Source organism: Glandiceps talaboti, chromosome 7 (genome assembly GCF_964340395.1).
Source record: "Glandiceps talaboti chromosome 7, keGlaTala1.1, whole genome shotgun sequence".
Classification (NCBI taxonomy): Eukaryota; Metazoa; Hemichordata; class Enteropneusta; family Spengelidae; genus Glandiceps; species Glandiceps talaboti.
Genome location: NC_135555.1, coordinates 7,734,457 through 7,759,866, shown reverse-complemented (window position 1 = coordinate 7,759,866; position 25,410 = coordinate 7,734,457). Strand labels below are relative to the sequence as shown.

General features: G+C 35.7%; 3 protein-coding genes across 3 annotated transcripts in view; 1 reads left to right on the top strand and 2 right to left on the bottom strand.

The window, feature by feature from the left end:
* Positions 1 to 3,756: 3,756 nt before the first annotated feature.
* LOC144437609 (NADH dehydrogenase [ubiquinone] iron-sulfur protein 3, mitochondrial-like) lies at positions 3,757 to 7,499 on the bottom strand. Its single transcript, XM_078126585.1, has 6 exons — positions 7,427 to 7,499; positions 7,067 to 7,120; positions 6,300 to 6,547; positions 5,955 to 6,080; positions 4,802 to 4,921; positions 3,757 to 4,198 (listed from the first exon to the last, which is right to left on the bottom strand). The coding sequence occupies exons 1-6, from the start codon at positions 7,482 to 7,484 to the stop codon at positions 4,034 to 4,036; spliced, it is 771 nt and encodes a 256-aa protein (XP_077982711.1). The 5' UTR covers positions 7,485 to 7,499; the 3' UTR covers positions 3,757 to 4,033.
* Positions 7,500 to 7,625: 126 nt separating this feature from the next.
* On the top strand, positions 7,626 to 13,914 carry LOC144437536 (cyclin-dependent kinase 10-like). The gene is made up of 10 exons (XM_078126484.1): positions 7,626 to 7,787; positions 8,191 to 8,263; positions 9,247 to 9,318; positions 9,850 to 10,155; positions 11,156 to 11,285; positions 11,831 to 11,954; positions 12,225 to 12,364; positions 12,587 to 12,639; positions 13,125 to 13,203; positions 13,708 to 13,914. The coding sequence occupies exons 1-10, from the start codon at positions 7,671 to 7,673 to the stop codon at positions 13,772 to 13,774; spliced, it is 1,161 nt and encodes a 386-aa protein (XP_077982610.1). The 5' UTR covers positions 7,626 to 7,670; the 3' UTR covers positions 13,775 to 13,914.
* Positions 13,915 to 19,504: 5,590 nt separating this feature from the next.
* Positions 19,505 to 25,410, bottom strand: part of LOC144437480 (uncharacterized) — a 29,713-nt gene continuing 23,807 nt past the window's right edge. The window contains exons 23-25 of the mRNA XM_078126423.1: positions 24,212 to 24,375; positions 22,506 to 22,584; positions 19,505 to 19,991 (exon numbers count right to left, since the gene is read on the bottom strand). Of these exons, the coding sequence (XP_077982549.1) occupies positions 19,906 to 19,991; positions 22,506 to 22,584; positions 24,212 to 24,375 (329 nt within the window). The 3' untranslated portion in view covers positions 19,505 to 19,905. The remainder of the gene's footprint in view (positions 19,992 to 22,505; positions 22,585 to 24,211; positions 24,376 to 25,410) is intronic.

Genomic DNA, 25,410 nt, shown 5'->3' with positions numbered 1-25,410 from the left:
TCACTCGTACTTGAGACTTAGGGAGCATTCGTTTTTTACGGGGGGGGGGGGTGGAATTTGAGGTATGAATTAAATGTAAAAAGCAACCCCCCCCCCCTAAAAATTACTTTTCTAAAATTTGACCCCCCCCCTAAATCCATCAATTGTAAAATGTGACCCCCCCCCCCTATAAAAATTTTTCACTTGATTTATAATAGATTTATGGAACACTTGACTTATATGAGTGTTTGTTCGACATATCACATAATGGACCATGAAACCTAGTCCATGTAGTTCCGTGACTTCCAAGTAGTACACTGTCTGCCTGATCTTGTTGTGTGAAAGAGTTCATTTTCAATGTCACTGCTATCACTTTCAGAGTCACTTTCCGAGTCACTTTCCTCTGATTCACCCAATTCATGTATCACTACATGTCCATCTTCTGATTCACTGTCTTCGTCCATCTCATCCTCTTCATCGCTCTCCTCCTCCTCTTTATCCCTCTCATGGTTCACTCTCAGACTCAAAAATTAATTTGAATGAGTTCTGTTGTTTTTAAAGAGTTTTTAAAGAGTTTTAAAAGTGAGGTATGTCATTATATTGCCACAGCCTGAAAGTTTTATTTTTGTGATTCTGTGTTTTCTTTTTTTTACTTGTTATCACCTGATCAGACAGAATAAAGACGTGTTTGTATTCTGTTTTGTACATTTTTTTGTCAATTCTGTTGTTTTTTGCTATGATTCCATACAAATCTGTTGTAAAAATTGACCCCCCCCCCAAACCATTGGATATAAAATTTGACCCCTCCTAAAAACTGCTTTGTAAAAGTCCACCGACCCCCCCCCTCCCCGTAAAAAACGAATGCTCCCTTACGAGCTCGTAACTCTGCCCGTACTTGGTCAGTTTTGGGCGAATTACATAAAAACACGCCATGTTTTCGAATACCATACGATGTCGCTTGTCAGTCTCCGTCCGTTGGTTTCCTCAAACGATTGTAACGTTAGCCGTCTCAATGTTCTCTCTCGAGTTCAACTTTCAACTTCAAGGTCTGAAAGTTTAATCAATCGGAGCAAAGGACCAACCACGCTGTCTCCAAATAGCACAAGCTTAGACCACGATGTTCTGCTGCTAGCTCTCAAGTCAAAGTGGGGTAGCATAGAATTATAGTCCAATGTGATATTGGAAATCTGAATGGGATTCCTATCTGTGATGTCATACTTAATACGTGGCGGGAAACTTTGTCACATGACTTGATTATATGTTATATTCAATCTTAATACAGGCAAATTTGCTGACGCCATGAGTCTTCCCCTTGGCCTAGGCAAATTCCAATACAACATATGTGTTAGGATGATGACAGACAGGGGTTATCTTAAGGTCATCATTGCCTTGACTCATTAATTCGTTACCAAAACTTCCACTCTCTGTGGTATATTCAGAACAAAACTTATCATGTGTTACACATATATATGGAAAAGATGTACGTATAGTGTGTACAATGTCGTGTGAGTTTTTTTACGGTTATCAAATTGCAAAATTGTATATTGAGGCGGACGATCAAGAAATGAAACTTTGAAAGTGTGTCAGGGTGCTGCGCATTTATAAATACCATGCGTGACTTATTCGTCGACTTTCTTGCTATAAAACGTAATGACTTTTTACTTTCAGGCACAAAAGAAAATCTGAAGATTATTTGTCATAAAATGTAGGTGAAAATAGAAAATAGTTCGCTGTAATTCATATTCCACAGTCTTTTCGGAGTTGCGACGTATGAATATAGGTTAAGCAACGGGGTAGTCTATCAGCTAGCCCTCGGATGTTCTTCCGATAAAATACGACACACAGCCGAACAACGCTATCGAGGATGGAACGTCCGAGTGTTCGGGCAGGCCCTCACATGCGAACTTCGTTCGCTTATAGTTATAGCATCGAAAGAAAGCCCGAACGTCTAGCAGCAAGACTAGCAACGGGGTCGATCACGTCGTGTTGCCACAAAAGTTGATACATGGCATGCACGAGATCTCGCTCTGCACGAGACTTATAAAACTGCTTTTTTTTCGTCAAAATATATCGTTTGTATTACTCTATTTGTGCACCGGCAGGTGCCTGGACCTATAACACAACTGGTGGGGAAAAAATGGCATGAATCTACGATCTGTAATTCGAGCACGATGCAAAATCAATTTTGGTGTTAAAAATGTGCAAGGTCAAAGAAAGGCAGGTTCATACTCATAGAGTGTACTATTGCAATTAAAATGTGAGAAATCGTCTACACAAATGATATCACTAGTACTTGAGACATATATATTTGTTAAAAATTGTCATCTGACTGAAAATGTTACTTGCTGAATTAATAGTCACAATGGTAGTCATTAATAGCAATGATGTACTTTTTCAACTTGCACGGACAATGTAATTTACAGACTCTGAGGCACGTTGCCAGGTGACCCAGGGAAAGAAGTTGAAGACCGATAGCTGTAGCCACGGTGGCGAGAAAGTATCGTTGTGTAACTTTCAAATATTTTAATTCATCAATGACTTACCTGAAAAAGATAGAAATATAGACGCGGACTGCGGAAACGGTGTGCAGCAGTGGAACACGGAGCAGTTCACATCATAGCGTAAAACTTGTGAAACTCGTGCATTATTGCCTTTCACTAACTTTGGGAACGGTGACGGATCATTTCGTCCCAATTTCAACTCGTCCCACTCAACTCGTCCAATTTTCAACTCGCCCCAACTCTTTACCATATAATTTACCTGAGCATATATGAAATCGAAGCTAGTAGTACTCAGTTTGGAGGGTCTGTGGCACAGGCACTCGAATCAATGTGTATGATTTAAAAAAAAACACAACAATATAATACATACAATACATATTTTTTTTCTACACATTGATTTGAGTGCCTGTGGTCTTTGGTATCTCGTATTCCACTAATGAAGTACCACTTGCGCTGTAAACACATACTGCAATACTTAGTTGCTAGGGAGAGGAGACACGTATCTTAGAATTCCGCTTCAAATGTCGCACATTTTAGTATGTCATAATCTCATAAAGCAAACTTTACAAAGAACATATGGACTTTAAAGGTTGTTGATGGTAGTTTTTAGTTTAATGTGAAATTTGAATAACTAATGATTTTCGGTAATTAGGCAATATCTTAAGAATGCAAGTTTCAAATTTCATATAGTTTTGGTACATATATCAACCATAACAATCTGCACATCCTATGCAGCTTGTTGACACAGCTTTTACTTAATGACTTGTGTGTAATTTGAACACTTGAGGTTCTTCAGCAATTAAGCTATATCTTAAGAATGCAGAATTCAAATTTCATATAATTTGGTACATACATCAATCATAACAAATCACATGTTTGATAATTAGACAATACCTTGTGTTTGATGTAGTTTTTAATTGTGATGAGTAATTTGCATAAATAATCATTTATGATAATTTGGCAATATTTTTAGAATGCAAGGTTTCAATTTCAAATTATTTAGTACCTGCATTGATGGTGAAGAAGTGCATATGTCCTTTGAAACTTGTTGATGTAGCTTATACATTTTAATGTTCATTTGCAAGTAATGATGTTTCTATAATTAGGAATGCCATGTACTGACAGGTGGAAACATAGTCATGTACTGACAGGTGGAAACATAACCATGTACTGACAGGTGGAAACATAGCCATGTACTGACAGGTGGAAACATACACATCTACACATGTTAATATGCATGTTATCATAATTGTAATATGTATTTTGAGTGTGCCTATGTAAAAGTACACATCAACACCAGGAAAACATTCAAACAAAGAAAAACAATTTATTTGCCTGACTGAAAAAAAATTCTACAGTCTACACATTCTTGTGCATTTGATATTTTGTACAAACAAGCTTGGTCTATGTGTAACTGCTTTAAAAATCACGTCATGCTACCAGCATATATCAACTACACAGTACTCGTAGTTTATTTGTAGTTCTTTGCCAACAGTCAGAATTCAAGACTTTATATCATGTAAGTCTCTACAAAAAACAATCACACACATCATCTATTTCTTCTCTTCTGGCTTTGCAGTCTCTCCAGCTTCTAGCTGTTCTTCCTTCCTATGAGTTGGGAATGTTTCCCATGGACTTGTCAAGTCAAATTTACGGAACTCTTGGGCAAGTTCAATTGGTTCTGCTACAATACGTTTGACCTCGTCATCATACCTCACCTGTCAGAAACAGTAAATAGGAGAATTAATATTAACAAGTTTTCACTAGTGTCAAAGAGCTGTTTATATGTTGTCACTTTCAAAACTCAAACTTGGCATACGCACATTATAGCTAACATAGCTAATATAATAACATAGTTATTGATAAACAACAAATTTAAAAGGCTAAATGACCATGCACCACTTGGAGCGAGCAAGCGTCACTTTCTTCAAATGCTACAAATTTGATGTTCTAGGGAGAATGAGTCAACTTTAAATTGTAACAGGGATGATATACCTGAACATGACCAGATTGACAGTTGAAATGTTATTGAAGAGACACTCTAACTGGTGTGTTGCAGCAGCATTATCTAAGTAAACTATTATTCAACTTTGCCACTGTGTACGTAATGTTGTGACTTCTATAACTAAATCTCCATCAATGTATCAGGACAAGTTCAGTAATGTATCAATATGTTGTCATACTGTATCATTCATACTTATATTAGAAGCACTGTAATGTACACTTTATGTCAGCGAATGTTTTTATAATTACACAGCCAAAAAGGCTTCACTTACAGATTGAATACTAAGCATAATAATAACATAAATTTAAAAGTTTACCTCTACATAACCACTGAGAGGAAAATCTTTTCTGAGGGGATGGCCTTCAAATCCATAATCTGTTAGAATACGTCTCAAATCAGGATGATTGGCAAAGAAAACACCATACATGTCCCAAACCTAAAGTCAAAGACATGAAGTTTATTATAACTGATATACAATACTTAATGTACTTAAGGTATAAAGAAACTGAAAGAAATATTCTTATAGCTGTAATATTTGTTCTGCAATTATCAAATACAGTCTTGTTTGTCTGAATATTAGTACAGATTATCATATACAGTCTTGTTTCAACCTTTGTCTGATTACAGTGCCGTTATCAAATGCATTTCAACTGAAAGTGTGTTGTTTCCTTCCTCTGGAATTATCTGATAAACTTATTACCTGGGTATGAGGGCACTAGGTATGTCTATTACCCATGCAAGCTGTTATGTAGCAACGATTTTCTGAAGCTGAATGCAAATTGAGGTCACTATGAATCAATAGTCCATACCACATGATACAATCTAAGCCAATCACTGACGGCTATATGAACACATCGTGTTGTAATATGTACTAGTTCTGTACTCGGAGCATAAATAATTGACCGCGTATACAACCCACAACACCAATTTAAAGTAAAGCATTTCCTGTATGTACCACAATCGTTAATAATCCATATCAAGTGTAAAGTATACTGTTTCATTTGCTACTTGACCACATTAGAAAGGCCACATGCTAGGCTTCTAAATGAACCAATTGAAACAGTATACTTTTATACTTGCTATGAATGCTGTAAATGAGTGTAACACTTAGAGATAGAGCTTTAGTTTATTGTTATTCATTGTATTAATCACTCTGCCTTCAGATTACACTTGTCATATGACCACAGGACGAGGACAGGTATTGCCGATCAAGCTTGATGGTTTCTTTCACTCAGTGTTTGATGTGGTCAAATGATATGGCAGAAACATACTACATTAACTTTTTATACTCTTTCGGAACTACAATTCAAATTACCATGCACATTACTCATTTACTTGCTTATCCAATTACCATGCACATTACTGAACAGTCTTGTTTGTCTGAATACTGTGCAGATCACCAAATTTGTTGTCTAATTTATGTAACAGTTTCTGTTATAATGGAGGGCATTTTTTCCGTATAAACTTACCTCACGTTCATACCATTCAGCAGCTTTATGTACAGAAACTACAGAATCAACTGGTGTCAGTTCATCTGCGTAGGTCTTTACTCGGATTCTTGAATTAAACCGTAATGACAACAGATTATAGACAATCTGAGGAAAAACAACACAACAGATTGATAGAAGTTGATATCTGAGATCCAAGGAAAAACAACAAACTTATTAATAAAGATGATATCAGATATCATTTCTTGTTAATCACAATTTACATGTTAATTCCACATATTTTTACATTTCATTTATGTCAACCAATGTGAATAGCTGTCGTGTCATCGTGGTTACTTAGTGTACTTACAATTATGATGGCCTTACCTCAAATCTAAACTCTCTGGTTGGTACATCTACAGCGGTGATGTCAGCTAAGTTAGTGTACTGACAGTTATGGTGGTCTTTGAGGAAGGTCATCATTGGTACCACACCTTCAGGATGTATCAGTAGTTCAAGTTCATTATGATGGGTGACTTGTACAAGCTGTACATATTTAGGCATAATATCAGCTACATAGCGCCCAAAGTCTGACAACGTTGCTCTGTGAACTTCATCAAATGGTCTGATTGTAGCTGTAAAAATAAATTTACAACATTCAGTCCAAACAGGTTGAAAGCATACACATTCTATGTACACGTACCAAAAATATTGAGTCAAGATTTAAGAAATTGTAAAAATAGTTACAAAATTTCCTTCTGAATTCTGCAGTATCAGAGGTATTTGCCTTGCAGGTGATTGTAGGTTGTGATTTCAGTTGCATCAATTTGTCATATGATATATAGTGTTTCAAGAGTGCAACAAGCTGCGTTATGGAAACCGTCTCCTGTCATATACCTCCATTCACACTGACTTCTTCTAACCAAGGTGATAATATCAGTTTGACACTTGACGCCCCATTCTTTGTCAAAATAATAACACTTGCACTTTTTACTTGGCCTACGAGCAACAGTTACTCATGATTATTAGTTCTACTTGCAGAATGAGAAGCAGTAGATTGAGGCTCGATTATGACATTGTCCCTTTCTCGACTCGACGAAATTGTACATTTTTTTTGTAACAATTATGATGTACATCATACTACATGTACTTACGTTTCGTCGTCAACGTTCGACGAGTGGGCACGGCCAACGACGGTAAGATGGACCCTGTAAGAATAATTTTCCGGTGGTAACTGTTAAATCAACGACGACTTTGGCAAAACTGTTTTAAATCTTTACACCATGAGCAGTGCATATGTTGAAAGATCAAACGTGTGTAGGTTATGAACTTGTGAGTTGTGGTATGTATTCTACACATCACGAACGACAGCTCGACATAGTATTTAGTAAGTTAACTATGTAATATCTTAAAATTTCAACGCAACGATGCAACTTCTTTTAATCTACTGTATAGCCTACTACTTGCAGTTTATATAAAAATGACAGACAACCTCAGAAAACATTATCACTTACTGTTTATTTTCAGTAAATGTCTCGTTGATCGAGCAACATGACCTACGAGAGACGCCATCTTTCCCGGTAGACGTGTAAATCCAACAGTGAATGTGATTGGTTAAGATTTATTCCATCTTTGTAAAACAAGTTATCATTGGCCTATTTTCACTTCGGGCATAATGACTCTGGGGGCGCTGTGTCAATCGAAGATCAAGGGACCCAGTGTTGCTGCAACATCGCAGAGATAGGTATCAGAAATAAGATGGATGCAACGGAGAAATCTTGTGCGCCCATTGCAAAGGAAAATGAAGAAACAAAATCAAATACCTTCGTGTCATTGAAGACTGGGGATAGATTTTCAATACCAGAGGACGATAAGGTACATCAAAATATTTTTAAGATGGTTATTTTTATAACCTTATATGTAAGTTAAAGTTTGAATGAATATAAAATGAATATGTAATCATAGACAGTTTGTTTTGCTGTTTTGATTGTATTTGATGAGGTAAATGCAATTTTTACTTTACAAAACTGAAGTAGAATATACTCATTATAAAATACATTGTACATTTTAGGACATAAGTCATATTTTTTCCTTTAATAATTATACCAAATTTTCCTTGTTGTGTTAATTTCAGAGGTCCATCTTTATTATAAATTATTGTAAATATTGTTATAGAAGGTGTTTTTACAAGCCTGGAAAGTTTGTCCAGTATTTAGGAAAGCGTAATTGTCATGAAACATGATCTCTGTTATTATTACTTTGTCTACCATGATTATAGCTTGGACTGTGCAGAAGTGTGTCAGAATTTGAGAAGTTGAACAGAATAGGAGAAGGTACTTATGGAATTGTATGTAAGTAAATTGGTTACGCTATATTCCAGTCAATGAAACATGATTATTAAAATATAAATAGAGTTTCTAGTAAGTTAACCAATGGCCTGATTCTCACCTAAAATTGACTCAACAGAGAAGTTGAATTTATAGAGAAAGCATACCTTCTGACTTCAATGTTTGATAAAAACTTGGGTAATAAACAAGATAAAATGTGTTGATTTCATTCACTTTTAGTTATTAATTACATAGCTGACATCAATGAGAACCTATAGGTAGACTCTACTGACATATAAGCCTTGTTAGGCCATTTTAGTTACACATGTTGTAGACTATTTCTATCATTATTGTAATTAATAAGGGTATTCTATCTCTTTATACATTTTACACTACAATGACTTTCATGAATTGATAATGATTATTACCAGTATGTGTACAAAGTCTCACTGCAGCATTGTGTATTCACTTCATTTACTTGTTGTATGCATGTCTAAACTACTGTGGATCAATTTATAAATTGAAAATAAACTTAAGGATTGGGTATTTATTTTAAATTATTTAAATTTTAGTAAACAATTTTATCATGGCTTTCTAGTTGAAAAGATTCATTGTGAAACAACATATGCCAAGTCCTTGTTTGTAACTCAGTAAATTGCAAGAAAATAATAAATGTGTAAAAAATTTGTTATTGTATGTACAATAACAACATTTTCCACGTTTTAGCTTTTTGCAATGTATTGAGTTACAGACACTGACTTTGTCAATGTTGTTTCACATTGATTTTTCAAGTGAAATCCAAAATAAATACCCAATCCTCATCCATATGGCCACTTTAAGTTAGCCTTTGATTAAACATGTTAGACAATGTATAAAATGATTTAGTCCATTTTAAGTGTGATCTACAACAACTGTATTTAATGCTAAAATGTCACACATCAGTCCAACTAACTTATTCCTTATTTTGTATGATTTATCCTATTTCTTTTGCTTTTATACATTTACAGATAGAGCTAGGGATTCTAAATCTGATGAAATTGTTGCCCTGAAGAAAGTCAGAATGGAGAAAGAATCAGATGGTTTGTATTTGTATTTGCATTTGCATTTGTATTTGTATTTGCATTTGCATTTGCATTTGCATTTGCATTTGCATTTGCATTTGCATTTGCATTCGCATTCGCATTCGCATTCGCATTTGCATCCGCATCCGCATCCGCATTTGTATTTGTATTTGTATTTGTATTTGTATTTGTATTTGTATTTGTATTTGTATTTGTATTTGTATTTGTATTTGTATTTGTGCACAGATTTTATTTTATTTTCTAACCTTAAATCTTGCTACCAGAAATCTGAAATGAAATTTTACTACCTAGGCTCAGCTTGTGTAGTGGCACCCCCACCCCCTCAGAAGGGTCCAACTGTTTTGAAAGTTTAAAGAACTACATTTTCTTCCCTTATTATCACTAACAATACAGGCTACAGACATCACTTTTCTCCAGTTTTCTAGTCAATCAAAATTAAAGCTCCATGTTATACCTCTACTATGGACACCATACATAGTCTTAGTCTACCTATTTCTCATCTCAGTCCTTTTTCTTCTTTCAATATAGGTTTACCTGTGAGCAGTCTTCGTGAAATTCATCTTCTCATCAACCTTCATCATACAAATGTAGTTTATTTAAAGGAAGTTGTTGTAGGCAGCCATCTTGATAGTATATTCCTTGTGATGGAATATTGTGAACAAGACTTGGCCAGTCTGCTAGATAACATGTCAACACCATTCACAGAAGCACAGGTCAAATGTTTGGCACTACAAATGTTCCAAGGACTGAGATATTTACATGAAAACTTTGTAATCCACAGAGACTTAAAAGTATCCAATTTGTTATTGACTGATAAAGGATGTTTGAAAATTGGTAAGTTAGATTATTTAGATAATACTTCAACATCTTGACATGAATACACATAGGTACCCAATAGTTAAATCTAACCTTTTTACAGCCTTTTTTTCAGCCACATTTCTATCAAATACAGTCTGCAGCTATAAATCACCTTTACAGCCATCTTTCAGCTACATGCAATTTTGTAGCCATTCTGGACTATTTAGCTCCATTCTGCTACACATATTTCAGCCACTGATAATACAGACATGGCAGCCAGTTTTCAGCCATATTCTGTATCAATCTTGCAGCCATTGAGGACAGTTCAGCCCATCTATGCATTCTGCTATTTCAGCCAAGAAATAGCCACCACAGACAGTTTTCGGCCAAGAAATAGCCACCACAGACAGTTTTCAACCAAGAAATAGCCACCACAGACAGTTTTCAGCCAAGAAATAGCCACCACAGACAGTTTTCAGCCAAGAAATAGCTACCACAGACAGTTTTCAGCCATTATTGGGCTGCTATTTTCACTACGGAATGTGTCAATGGTTTATCAACAAAACAATGCCACAGATACATATTTTTAAAATTACTGCATTTTATGACAAATTTACCACAAGAGGAAAACTTGAGAAGTTAACCCAGATTTAATATCTTAAATCATATTTATATCCTTCCCTCCTCCCCCCTCCCCTCCCCTGGTTTGATTATCATGGTTGTTTCAGGAAAATGCTAAGCATATTGTAATACTACAGAGTCCTCTATGTAGAGTCATTTGGGAGATGATTATTCACCAGTATTTAACGATTCTTTACTAGACTGAGTTGAAATGTGTAACATGTTAATCTGAATCACAAGTCCATGTACTACTAAATAATAAGAATGAAGAGAAGAGAGATGTCTGACTGTAAAACAGAAAAATGAAACATTAACAACATTGGTACATGTATACGTACTGTGTACAAACATCTTGCTAGAAGCATACATCAACAAACTACACACAATTCCAGCTTTACTGTGTTGCCATTTTCAGCTGACTTTGGGCTAGCAAGGACGTATGGTATTCCATTAAAGCCAATGACACCTAAAGTAGTTACACTGTGGTACAGAGCTCCTGAGTTATTACTTGGATCAAAAGAACAGACTACAGCTATTGACATATGGTAAGTATCTACTACAGTTTTGCAGAGAGAATCAATATACAGTATTCAGTATATACACTATGCTGTAATCAAGTTTTGTTTCCAGATTTTTTTACTAATAGAAGCTGGAATGAAAACGTTTTCTTCAATTTCAAATATATATTATAGATAACTTTGGAACTTAGTAGAAGTCAAGCTGTCAAAGGTCATTATGTTACGTATAACTACCCTGTCAGTTCAGTTTCAGTATACACACACACACACACACACACACACACAGAGTTAAAGATAAGACAGGCTTTGAAAATTACTGTACCACCAGAACTGAATGTCTGAATCAGATGAACAGAATATTTGCATCAGTCTGTAGAGGACACCATCCAGTATGTAGTCATGACTACAGGATGTATCATTTGTGAATTACACCAGCGCTATGTCTTAATCAGTCATATAGAATATGTCACCTTATCGTACTTTTTGTTCATTTATTGCCATGACTACGGGATGTATTGTTGATGAATCTGTCTAAATCTGTCACCTTCCTTACTGTTTACTTGTGTTGCCAGGGCTGCAGGGTGTATTGTTGGTGAACTACTAGCACACAAACCCTTGATGCCAGGCAGATCAGAAATACAACAAATTGACATGATTGTAGAATTACTAGGAACTCCAAATGACAGCATCTGGCCTGTAAGTAGTAGTGATTTCAAATATTTATTTCACTATTGAAATTTGAATATTGTTGCTATAGATTCAAATAATATCATTTTTATTGAATTGAATTGAATTGAATTGAAATTTATTTCATCAGATAACAAAAAACAAAACAATAAATAAATAAATAAATAATACATTACACTTTCAAACAAATTGGACAAAAGGAAATATACATGTGTTATCTAATGTGTTATTTATGGAGACATAGTGACACTGACAGTGTCATCTTGTTTTTCTTTGCAGGGTTTCTCTAAACTACCATTGTTAGAATCATTCAACTTAAAGAAACAGCCATACAACAATCTGAAACACAAGTTTCCGTGGTTAACTGAAGCTGGACTTAGATTGCTCAATTTTCTGTTTGTGTTTGACCCAAAGAAAAGGTGAATATTTCTACATCTTCAAACACTTTTCTTTCGTCAACTGTCCATTACCTCAAAATCAGCAATGTGTATTTCAAATCAGACCTCGAAGTGTTTGTTTGGTTGTGTTCATTTACTCTTACTTCATCATGATGTCATTGTCTCTATGTACTTTGTACTATTTTTATAGTGACTTACAACATGACTCACCATGACAACTAATTATGATTCATTTATTATCAGGGCTACAGCTGAAGACTGTTTGGAAAGTTCCTACTTCAAAGAACAACCATTCCGTAAGTTTAATGTGAAATGGCCTACAATCCGCATGGTGTAATATGCAACAACCAGTTGATATGGTCCAATGTATATACAGAACAGCCATGTGATAAAGCCCAATATTCATTTAATATATGGAATAGCCATGTGATAAAGCCCAACATCTATTTGATATACAGAACAGCCATGTGATACAACCCAAAGACCATGTTATACCACAGTAGTCATTTGATCAACCCTGATACTGACCCTATCTGATATGTTGGTTGAGGCATGAAAATTCAGTGTTCTTGTAAAGTACAAAGAATGGTGCAACTTTTCAATTTGTTGAAAGTGCTGTTCAATAGAGATTTTCACCCTTTCTCATGTTGTATGCTAGGGTAGTATGTTTTCTCTTTCCATTTGATAAAATACAATATTATCCACATCTGTCCAGCAAGGCAACATACACAAGAATTTATTTTCAGATATGATATTTTTGTGGCATGTTTTCTTTTGACAGCCTCAGACCCTGAGTTGATGCCAACATTTCCAGAACATAGAAACAAAAGAAAATCTACAACATCAGCTAAAGAAGCAAGGTTAGTAAATCTTATCTCTTTATAGAGTTGATTTGAAAATACACCCAACATTTCTCTCCCATTCCCTCTTCTCCCTGTCCTCAGACAATTAGTTGTCTGAGACCTGCCTAGTGTTTTCTTCTCTCTTGCTTTCTTTGTCTAGTTTTCATTCCCCCTCCTCCTCCCTCTCAAGCTCTCTTCTCTTAATACTTGACTCACTCGCTCCTTCATATTGTCTCCTCTATTTTGACCCCCTCACTCACACACACCCATCCATCTACACCCCTCCCACACACATACACCCATCCATCCACACCTATCCATCCACACACACCCATCCATCCACACCCATCCACACTCATCCATCCATCCACACACACCCATCCATCCACACCCCTACACCCCCCACACACACCCATCCATCCACACCCCTACAACCTCCCCCCCCCCCCCCCCCACACACACACACACCCATCCATCCACACACACTGTTGTCTGTATCTAACTTTGTCTCGCTCCTCCTAGGTCATCTCAATATCAAGAGTTGGATTTTGGTGGGTTTGGTACACAAGCATGGAAAAAGAAGAAATAAAATATCTCGCTTTGATCTGTGTAAATAAAACTATGCTGCATATCTACTTGACTCAATCTCAATGTTCAACCATGCTGCAACAGCTCTGTACATATTATCTATTCCATACATTTCAACTACTGTGTACTTTATTCATATGGCAAACATACTAAACATGAAACTTTTTTTGTAAATAAATAAATAAATAAATACATAAATACAAACAAGTTTGTGTGTTATTAAAGTCTTTATTATAGTCCATACGATACGTACACTTTACAATGCAGTGAAAATTTTGAATAGAGTTCAAACAGTGTCAACATTTACACACACGTATGTATTGATGGATGGCTAGCTTTACTAATACCACACATACAACAACTGATGTAGAGTGGGAAATATTAATTGTGCTCATTTGGACGGCAATTCAACATTTAAATGTGAAGTTACAATGTATGCTGTACTATAAATGGTAACACTATGCAGACAGCTACTGTATTACAAATACGCTGTATGGTAGAATACAGTCACTGTATTACAGATATACTGTATGGTAGAATACAGTCACTATATTACAGATACAATACTGTACAATACATACAGTCACTGTATTACAGATATACTATGGTAGAATACAGTCACTGTATTACAGATACACTGGTGGAATACAGTCACTGTATTACAGACACACTATGATAGAATACAGCCAACATATTACAATAAACTATTGTAGAATACAGTCACTATATTACAAACACAATATTGTAGAGTACATAGTCACTGTATTACAGAAACACTATGGTAGAATACAGTCACTGTATCACAGATCATACACTGCATGGTAGAATACATCCACTGTATTACAAATACACTAAAAATTGTAGAAAACAGCCACTGTATTTCAAATGCCCTTTACAACAGAATGCACCCACTTACAAATAGAATATACCATAGAATACAGCTACTGTATTGCAAATACACTCAGTTGTAGGATACAGCCAGAGTCACACAAACAAACAAACACACTGTATTGTAGAATACAGACATTGTATTACAAATACAAGCATTGTAGAATACAGCCCCTGTATACCAGTCATAGTAAAGAATACACTTTGTTTCCAAGTCATAAAGCCCAATCATAGGACACATGGCACTATATATATACACACAATAATTTGACAATTGGTGAGTTCTCATTTAAAATAAAGTTCTCACAGATAACTCGGTCTGATGATCGTTGAATCAAGACACAAAATAATGTATTTATGTCTACTTTTTTCATAATTACAATATTATAAAAATTTAAAAGACGAAAGATAGCAGAAAAAAGACTGACACACCAGAAAAATAGTACACACACAGAAAGGCCATGTTATCACTGTAAGTTATAATAAATACAAAGCAAATGCACTGTAGGGATATCTGTCACAATTAAAAGTAGATAAACCACCGACAGAAAACAGCTAATCTTATTAATCGTTTGATATTACTTTTTTTAAATAGTTGTGCATATTTAAAAGAGGAACCCAGGATTCTGAATTTGGTATGGCAAGAGACAAACTCCTCGGTTTTGTTGGTATCCCAAACATTATTTTATTTTAATAATTGTAGCAGAAGACTGACTAGAAGTAAGAACAATGCTCTACAATAGAAATATACCGTAGATACAACCAGCGAAAAATTACTGGTGTGTTCGCCTGCCTGCTCGTGGTAAGCAGGATATGAGACAAGTTTCATGCAAAGACGTAGAATATAATTAGCTTTGATAAACCTATCAAAATATAAACGTCACAGGAGTCAGGAGCCGCTAACTCTGTTTACTGGTAGAATGCTACATGGTAAAACAGTTAAGTACAACTGTTAGTGTTACATTATAACTTCCACATATATAAACAAACAGATAAAAACATTGCCTGGATCTACATCATAGGCACCTGTGTTATTTATGTATCAGTTGTATTGTTTTTACCTGTAATTTTGTCATTGCATGAAATCTTTCTGTAGCTCACTTCATTCAAGCAGACACACTGTTGTTTTTTCGCGGGTTGTATCAGACTTAGATGACTTTTATCACAGATAAGTTTGTTTTCACCACAGCACTCTGTCCTGTACAAACATTTAGAGAGTGAACTGAAAGTGATGTGCCGTGACTCCACAGTCGAGAATGCCAGGAACGCTTATGTCATATTCGTGGCAATAAAAAATGTGACCGTATAGAAAGTCCAGAACTTGCAACGAAATGAATGATCTTTAATAAAATATTTGAACAGAAAATACTACATAAGAATATTTCAGTTGTGAAACCTTTAAAGTTGAAGGGGTATTTAAAAACCTAGTCCATAATATAATACAGTCAACCAGACAGATGGATGGATGGCAAAGTATTTCAACATGACAACTTAAGAACAAAACAAAACAAAATAAACTTAAAGAAAACTTACTGAAAGCTATTTTTGAAGTAAATCTTTTCAGAAACTAGTCATAAAATAACTTTTATAGTTTTTTTTAAAATTAAGAATATTAATATTATATTACATGTTTGTAACAGGTGTCATAAATAAATCAATGTGCATAGAATAAAATAAATACCTACATTTTTATTTATAATAAGTACATCATTCAGTACAAAACAAAACATGACATCATTATGCAGAATACTAGCATTTACAGTGTTACATCAAAAAAATACTTTGAAAATGCACTTAATTTGATATTGCCATTGTAATATTAGTTTTTGGAATAAAACTTGAATTTAGACTGTATGATAAATTGTGTCATTCCAACCTCGGCGCCATTTTGTTTTTGAGAGGGGTAAACTGAGAGGTGGTGTATGCTGACACTGGGTCATCATGTGACCTAGGAGTTCATGTGAGACTGTAGATACCCAATAGCTGCCATCTTGGATTTGCCATATTAAACTATGTATATGCCATTTGCATGTAAAACTATATATATACATGTATGTACGTTCCCACAATTCTTTATGGTTAATCGTCAGATCGTCTCCACCAATGAAAGAGCAGATGGTGATTATTAGTTACCTGCATATTGTATGCGACACGATGTAAGAACCAGCAATAATGGCGAAGATGCTCCAACTATCTCACAGACTACCATGAAGTCTAATGTATGTTTCGTGACATTGATAATTAAAATCAATATTGAAATAAAGCATCTTCTTTGGATTTTACACTTTTAAAACAGAAAATAAAAAGGATGAACTTGGTTTGGATTATTTTTTTTTACTCATCAAATAGTAATGCATATAAATTATGGATTTGGAATTTATTTAAGGGAAATTAAATTACATTAGAAAGAAAGTCAAACATTTCAAGTTTACGTGAATTAAAAAAACAAGAGTGCTTTTAAATACATCAAGTTTTGGACACTTTTACTAATGTAAGGTCAAGCGTTCTGTAACATCAGTAGTAATTTGTGTTTCCTTGGAAACAGAATTCAAAAGAATATGGATAACATATATTTTACTAGGAAATCTTACAATTTTATATCATTCTGTATTTCTAATGAACGATACTATCACACTGTACACTTTACATGTTTACTGTACCCACTTGTTACATCATCATATCAAGGAAAACAACACCAATACAACTTTACAAATCACAAAGTGTAGGTATAAACGTTCAGTACTAAGTACTATGGCCTAATGTTGCAAATCACCAAGTTCATGTACAAACGTCCAGCACTAAGTATCTCATTTTACAAATCACAAAATATATGTATAAACGTCCAGTACTAAGTACCTCATGTTACAACTCACAAAGTGTACACACAAACATCCAGCACTAATTTTCTCAATTTAATTACAAATCACAAAGTTTATGTACAAACGTCCACTACTAAGTATCTCATTTTGAACATTTCCGCCTATCATCAGTACACAAAGAGTGAAATGAAAATAACATTAATCAGGGTACTTTGTCAAATCATGATTTTATTTCATGGTCTTTTCTCTTTATGTTACTATATGGACAGTAACACCACAATATGCCTAACACCCTAGAGTTCAAGTACACCAATATCTACCTAGTTCAGTGACTTTGCTAGAAAGCTTGACAAAACTGTAGGCTGTAAATATTGCAATAGTTGATTTTCTGGTTCCAAGATGCATTGCACTAGAGGATGACACTTAAGATGTTACATTTAGTCATGTTTTTGTCTTGATTACGTTTGAAATAACATTTTCATCAGGAAATGATGGAAAGACATGTTGCCCTCTTTGATTATGAGTGATTTTATAGAACAAAGACTAAACACCATCAATGACAGAGAGAGATTTTACGGATGAACACAGGGTACTGTCATGTGACAACCATCCCCCTGAGTAGCGTGTGCAAACCCCTCAGCATGTACACAATACATGGCATTGTATGGAGAGACATGCAAAGCATCTTGAAACTGGCAACAGGTCTATTATAATTTATAGTGAACATTACAAGTCTACTGGCTAATAGTAATATTCACGTTTCTAAACCAAACTTTGTACATGTTTCCACAACTACACATTGTGTGCCAACAAACATAGACACTACCTAACAGGTTTTGTGACAAACAATGGCATATAATATACATTCAAGTTTTACAATTTATTAGTTTGTCTACATCTGACCTTTGAATTCGTGGCTAAATCACTTTTACATTTATACATATCACAGTCTGTCTTTATGCTTATCAACAGACTGACCTGTACGTGATAACCACAAGGTGTTCAGACAGTATCAAGCAGAAGCTGAAGTCTGTCATGTACATAATGTGTGCAGATTAGAATATATTACACAGAAAGTGTCTATGATTTTAAAAAGTACAGCATTAATTTTTTTTCTTTTTACAAATTTGAACTTGTTAGCACAGTCAGATTACAAATGTAAGTACACTGTATATATTAAGTACATTGTTGCAGCTAAGTAACTTGGCAAGATAACCAAACGAATCTGTTTTCTATATTCTACATAAGGTCTGCTTTAGAAATCTGTTTTTTGTGTGGTCCCCCCACCTCCTCCCCAGTACCCTGTAACTCACTGATTAGTCAGTAATGGTTATATTGGTCCATTTTTGAAATCTTGTATAGAGAGTAAACACATGGCATTGTTAGCCAACACTTTAATTATCTAAGTTCTATCTACACTGACTAATCAACAAATCCACTACATGTATACCCTGGAGCAGCAATGCAATGACCATCTCAGCTACATGACAAAGTGCATCATGGGATACCTCAGAGGTTAAAGGTCAGTCTGACCTACCTTGTGGATTTCCCATCAATATAAGCATTACCCGTGAAAAATAACTAATTTTGGAATTCACTTTTCAAGTGACAACAATAATTAAAGCACCAAATATGAAAATAAGTACATTTTAGTCACTTCACTGCCACAACTATAACATTTACATATTTTAGGTATATTAAAACAATCAGGTAATACTTTCACTTTGGTCTTTTGCTTGGGAAGAAAATAAATTGTTTAAAAATCTTTATAAAGATTGCACAGTGCAAAATATATATGAATACTTACACTATGAGCTTGAATATTGCATTCTATCAGTCACAGCACTACAACAATACATGACTGTGTAAGTTTGATCATCATGGATAAATAATACTCTTTGCATTGGACAAATCAGCCATGGTATATAGTATACATAAAGACTTGGACGGCCACTTGTGACAAATACAGTGTTCACCAAAAAGTACAAAACACAGTAAAACTTAGTTTGAATATCACTTCCAAAAGTACAAAACAATAATTCGGGTAAAGTTTGACATCATATACATGCAAGTAAACATGAGTTTGACCATCTACACATATAATGTAGGTATTAAAGATGTAGTTGTAGCAATTGTAACTTGGTAACTATACAGTCTCTATCATTTACATTGTTCAAGTACCGATAATATAATTATACAATGATGTATGTACACACACATCCATAATTACTTGAAGTAAAACATCTGAAGAATGAAAGAATGTAGTAATGAAGGAATGAATAATTGAATAAAAGAGAGCCATGTACAAACTGGGATGGCTGTTCCCTCTTTTATCCTGGTAGGTTTTTATGTTTTGTTGACTATAGAAACATCTTGTTCATCTGCTGGGTGACTTGGTATGTTCATCTGCTGAGTGAGTTACCCGTCATGCTTTATCCAGCAAACTGTTGATTAGTTTTCTTTCACTTTCACCACTTTTCACCAACTCGTCATGAAAGGCACTGTGCTTCCCTACAAATAACAACATCGTTCACTTCCAAATAAAATCAACAATTACATATACTGCAAATTTGTACAAACGTTTTTTAAAACTGTCTTACAAATTTCTCGTTCAAATTTTCAGAACCAGTATTACGTATTACACAGGAATGTCACTGATGACAAACACTATCATACAAAGGGTGTCAAACCCCTGAACATCAGTATTAATGCAGTACAAAAAATGGCTTGAATCTTCTTAACATTTGATTTATAGGTGTGTTATTAGTATACCCCATGAATTGACAGATAAGGTCAAAGGTCATACTTTTTGACAAGTCAAGCTATTATTAGGCACCAAATATAATCCTATCAATCCTAGCACACATTGTAGTTGTAAAGAACACGTCCTTTGGGTTGCTATGTTGCTATCCAAATATATGGTCACCCTGTGACCCCTTCTGACATCAGTTCTACAGTGCTACAAAGCCAAAACCTATTAGAGTAATCCCACCAACCCATCTGTGGTCACAGTATTTCATTCATATCTACAGTACCCATTTCTGTTACACATCACCATTCCTACAAGGTAACAATACCTACACCTGTATCTATGGTATTACATCTTAATCCGTATCTGGGGGGTCATCATGTCTTTATTTATATCAAATGTCATTTCTACAATTACAACTGTACACTTTAAAGTGTACATGCAAAGGTACATACTTTTTTTCGTAATTATGTTTATTTTGCCATAAAAATAAATGAAATTGCATTCATACCTCTAAATATTGCGCGCATTGGCAAGAAAGTCGCAAAAATACTTGCCCCCTTAATCCCCTGTGCTTCGACTAACTTCGGCACCGCAACCAGCTCACAAAAGGTGTCGAGGTCCCACGTGTTACAAAAGCCTTCTAAGCCTTTGTGTAATGTTTACTTATGAATTACTAATTACGATTGCATTATAGTATTATCTGTAACTGTACATATTGTGGTGTACCAGTTTAGTCTTCCGACAACAATGGTTCCTTGGTGTTTTGTCGGCAGCACCCGCAGTGAAACATCACCCTACACATATTTCCGAGTGATATAACTGAGTAGGTAATAATGGGTGAAGGCAGTTGAAATCACGTAAAAACTGGACAGTGACGCCATACAGTGAAAGTCGGTAAATGTTACCGGGGCCGGGGTTCTCCACGCCACCGGTGTAGCCATGATCAAAGCGAAAAAAGGAAGACAAATAAAATAATTTGAAATGATGTTTTCAAGAAAGCAAGTTAGCTTCATAAAATATTTTCATTACGATAGCATTTGTTTTTAAACAATGCGTAGTCCGATTGTATGTTTTGATTTCCATGTTGCTGGGAGTCGATCGTTTTCATTGTGATACATCACATACATCGTCGGAATCATATCAAAGTAAAAAGACGCAACGCTCATTATAATGTTGCTATTTTTGTTTCCATTGTTTTGTCTACATGAACAATTACCGTGTCATGCCAATCACATGTCAAAAGTGGATGGACACAGCAAAGCACAGTCAGCACTAAGCTTCACGCTCCCAGGTCAAATAACTTCCACAACGTAAGACATGTCTATCCATAAAAAACTCAAACAAAAATGGTCGGAGACAATACACAATACACCACAGTACGGCCGGCTTCAGTGAACATGGGCCGTGCTTTGAAAGAAGATGAAACCACTTCATGTCACTGTGTGGATGGTAATGAACGCAGTAAAAATGAAATAAAGTACGTGTACACATAGCTTTCAAGAGGGACGGTTATCCAACAAAACGTTCTGCTCTAACGAATTTGTGGGTCTACTTTCGCGAAGATTTTGAATGGTCATAGATTGAATGTACTGTTACAACACGCTACATTTGAACAACTTGAGAGAATATTATGGGGAACTCTTGAAGCCATTCTCATTCTCTGTATGTTTGATGGGTATGGAAATATTACATAATTTTCGTTTCGATTACATTGTCTGCAGGAGCTGTTTTCCACCCATTGAATAGTTATGTCAACAAAGGACGCTGATAACAGCATCCACTTTATGTAAACAACACGGCTTCACTAGGACATACTCATTCACTACCAGAGGAACTATCGTTACTGCTAGCGGTCGGTTCGAATGAATTTGGCTAAATCACACCATCAGATGTTAATGCTGGAGTGTATTGCTCAACGCTTGAGGAATCTGATCAATATTCAACGTCGGGTTCTGGCGAAAACGGGTTTTGAAGTTGACCTTCTGGTTCGACCATAATGGCTTTGCATGTAAAGATACACTGACGAATGCGTTTGTGTTCCCGAAGTGACGTCATAAAGTTCCAAATCCTGTCCTATCCATATGCAAATGAGAGGTACTTACCTGAAGGTGCTCTGTGGCTGAGCCAAGAGTGCCTCATTTTTCGCGCAATTTCTCGTGTTAGAATGCTATTGTACTATTACAAACCCGATTTCCTTTATTTTTATGGCAAAATAAACATAATTACGAAAAAAAGTATGTACCTTTGCATGTACACTTTAAGACTAGGCTTACCTCCTTGTGGTACATATGAGTATATAATTTGAAGTTTGTGGAGAAACTCTGCAAATATTCCTGTCAAAGCTGTCTGATCCTGTATATTCATTAAACATAGAAATCAAGTTGTTAAGAAAGATACCATCAATGACAACGGTATGTAGGATTCAAATGTAGACAACATAAGAAACTAGACTTGATGATTTGTATGTGATGTCTGAATGCACTTATTTGATGACAACATTGAAACAAGAGTCAACATATAAGAAAATGAAACCCACTGTTACTCACAACTTGACCATAATCGAGTCTTAATCATGACCAGTTTTGACAGACTGTACTGTATAATTGAACAATACAAAACTATTAAAATAACCCCTTACTCATCTTCCCAGCTATCCCAGTATTATCCTAATCCCTTCCTCATCCCAATACAAAAACTGCATATACTAACCTCTTCCTCATCTTCCCAGCTATCCCAGTATTATCCTAATCCCTTCCTCATCCCAATACAAAAACTGCATATACTAACCTCTTCCTCACCTTCCCAGCTATCCCAGTATTATCCTAATCCCTTCCTCATCCCAATACAAAAACTGCATATACTAACCTCTTTCTCATCTTTCCAGCTATCCCAGTATTATCCTAATCCCTTCCTCATCCCAATACAAAAACTGCATATACTAACCTCTTTCTCATCTTTCCAGCTATCCCAGTATTATCCTAATCCCTTCCTCATCCCAATACAAAAACTGCATATACTAACCTCTTTCTCATCTTTCCAGCTATCCCAGTATTATCCTAATCCCTTCCTCATCCCAATACAAAAACTGCATATACTAACCTCTTTCTCATCTTTCCAGCTATCCCAGTATTATCCTAATCCCTTCCTCATCCCAATACAAAAACTGCATATACTAACCTCTTTCTCATCTTTCCAGCTATCCCAGTATTATCCTAATCCCTTCCTCATCCCAATACAAAAACTGCATATACTAACCTCTTTCTCATCTTTCCAGCTATCCCAGTATTATCCTAATCCCTTCCTCATCCCAATACAAAAACTGCATATACTAACCTCTTTCTCATCTTTCCAGCTATCCCAGTATTATCCTAATCCCTTCCTCATCCCAGTACAAAAACTGCATATACTAACCTCTTTCTCACCTTCCCAGCTATCCCAGTATTATCCTAATCCCTTCCTCATCCCAATACAAAAACTGCATATACTAACCTCTTCCTCATCTTCCCAGCTATCCCAGTATTATCCTAATCCCTTCCTCATCCCAATACAAAAACTGCATATACTAACCTCTTTCTCACCTTCCCAGCTATCCCAGTATTATCCTAATCCCTTCCTCATCCCAATACAAAAACTGCATATACTAACCTCTTCCTCATCTTCCCAGCTATCCCAGTATTATCCTAATCCCTTCCTCATCCCAGTACAAAAACTACATATACTAACCTCTTCCTCATCTTTCCAGCTATCCCAGTATTATCCTAATCCCTTCCTCATCCCAGTACAAAAACTACATATACTAACCTCTTCCTCATCTTCCCAGCTATCCCAGTACAAAAACTACATAAACTAACCTCTTCCTCATCTTCCCAGCTATCCCAGTATTATCCTAATCCCTTCCTCATCCCAGTACAAAAACTACATATACTAACCTCTTCCTCATCTTCCCAGCTATCCCAGTACAAAAACTACATATACTAACCTCCTCCTCATCTTCCCAGCTATCCCAGTCAGATCCCGACTCGGACTCACTATCCCCTATAGCTGGTGATATAACACGTCCTTCTGGTGTAGCACTCCTTCTACCTGGAGTCTGACTGCTACTGTTACTAGTATTTAACACCAGGGATTCTTGAATGACTTGGTCTGTAAAATCAGTAAATGTCAACAATGACATTAGAATTATAATATGAATATTGCCTTCTTTCTAATTTGTTATATACCACAATCTCAAAACAAAAGACACAGAAATATCTAAAAAGAACTTATGTTACATACAGCATGAGGAGTCCATTTCTTTAAGAAAGACAATAATGTTATATTATTCTTTGCCAAGAAGTAAACTTGTTTGACCCGGTTGTATAGCTCTCTAAACTGAGGTATAACCTCCCTCCCTCTCTCTGTCTCTGTCTCTGTCTCTGTCTCTGTCTCTGTCTCTGTCTCTGTCTCTCTGTCTCTCTCTCTCTGTCTCTCTCTCTCTCTGTCTCTCTCTCTGTCTCTCTCTCTCTGTCTCTCTCTCTCTCTCTCTCTCTCTCTCTCTCTGTCTCTCTCTCTCTGTCTCTCTCTCTCTCTCTCTCTCTCTCTCTCTCTCTCTCTCTCTCTCTCTCTCTCTCTCTCTCTCTCTCTCTCTCTCTCTCTCTCTCTCTCTCTCTCTCTCTCTCTCTCTCTCTCTCTCTCTCTCTCTCTCTCTCTCTCTCTCTCTCTCTCTCTCTCATTTTACAGTGATAGATATATTTTTGCTATGAAACTTTGTAAATTCAAAACACATAAATCTCACAACCAAAAATGTTTATCAGCATATTAACCTATGTATTATAAATCTCAAATGAATTAATGAGATACATGTGTTGTCAGTGGTCTCTGTGGTTAGCACATTTATCTACTACCAATGCAGACTTTGTTTTAACCAAGGACCTGACATGAAGGGTAAATGTTTCAACCCACCAATACATAGGTGTTCAAACAAATGTCTGAAAGTAAGACGAATGTTATTTATTGTGGACAGGCCCAACAGTAGTGATTTCCTGAGTGCAATATCCCCCCCTTTCATGTTTTCATCCTCAAACTCCTGAACAGCATGCAATCCATTGCATGCAGCCTCTATAATAGTATAAATGTATAGGATAAAATCCTTCACATAGCAACTGCTATTCTACCAGATCCCTGATTATTCATCGTATG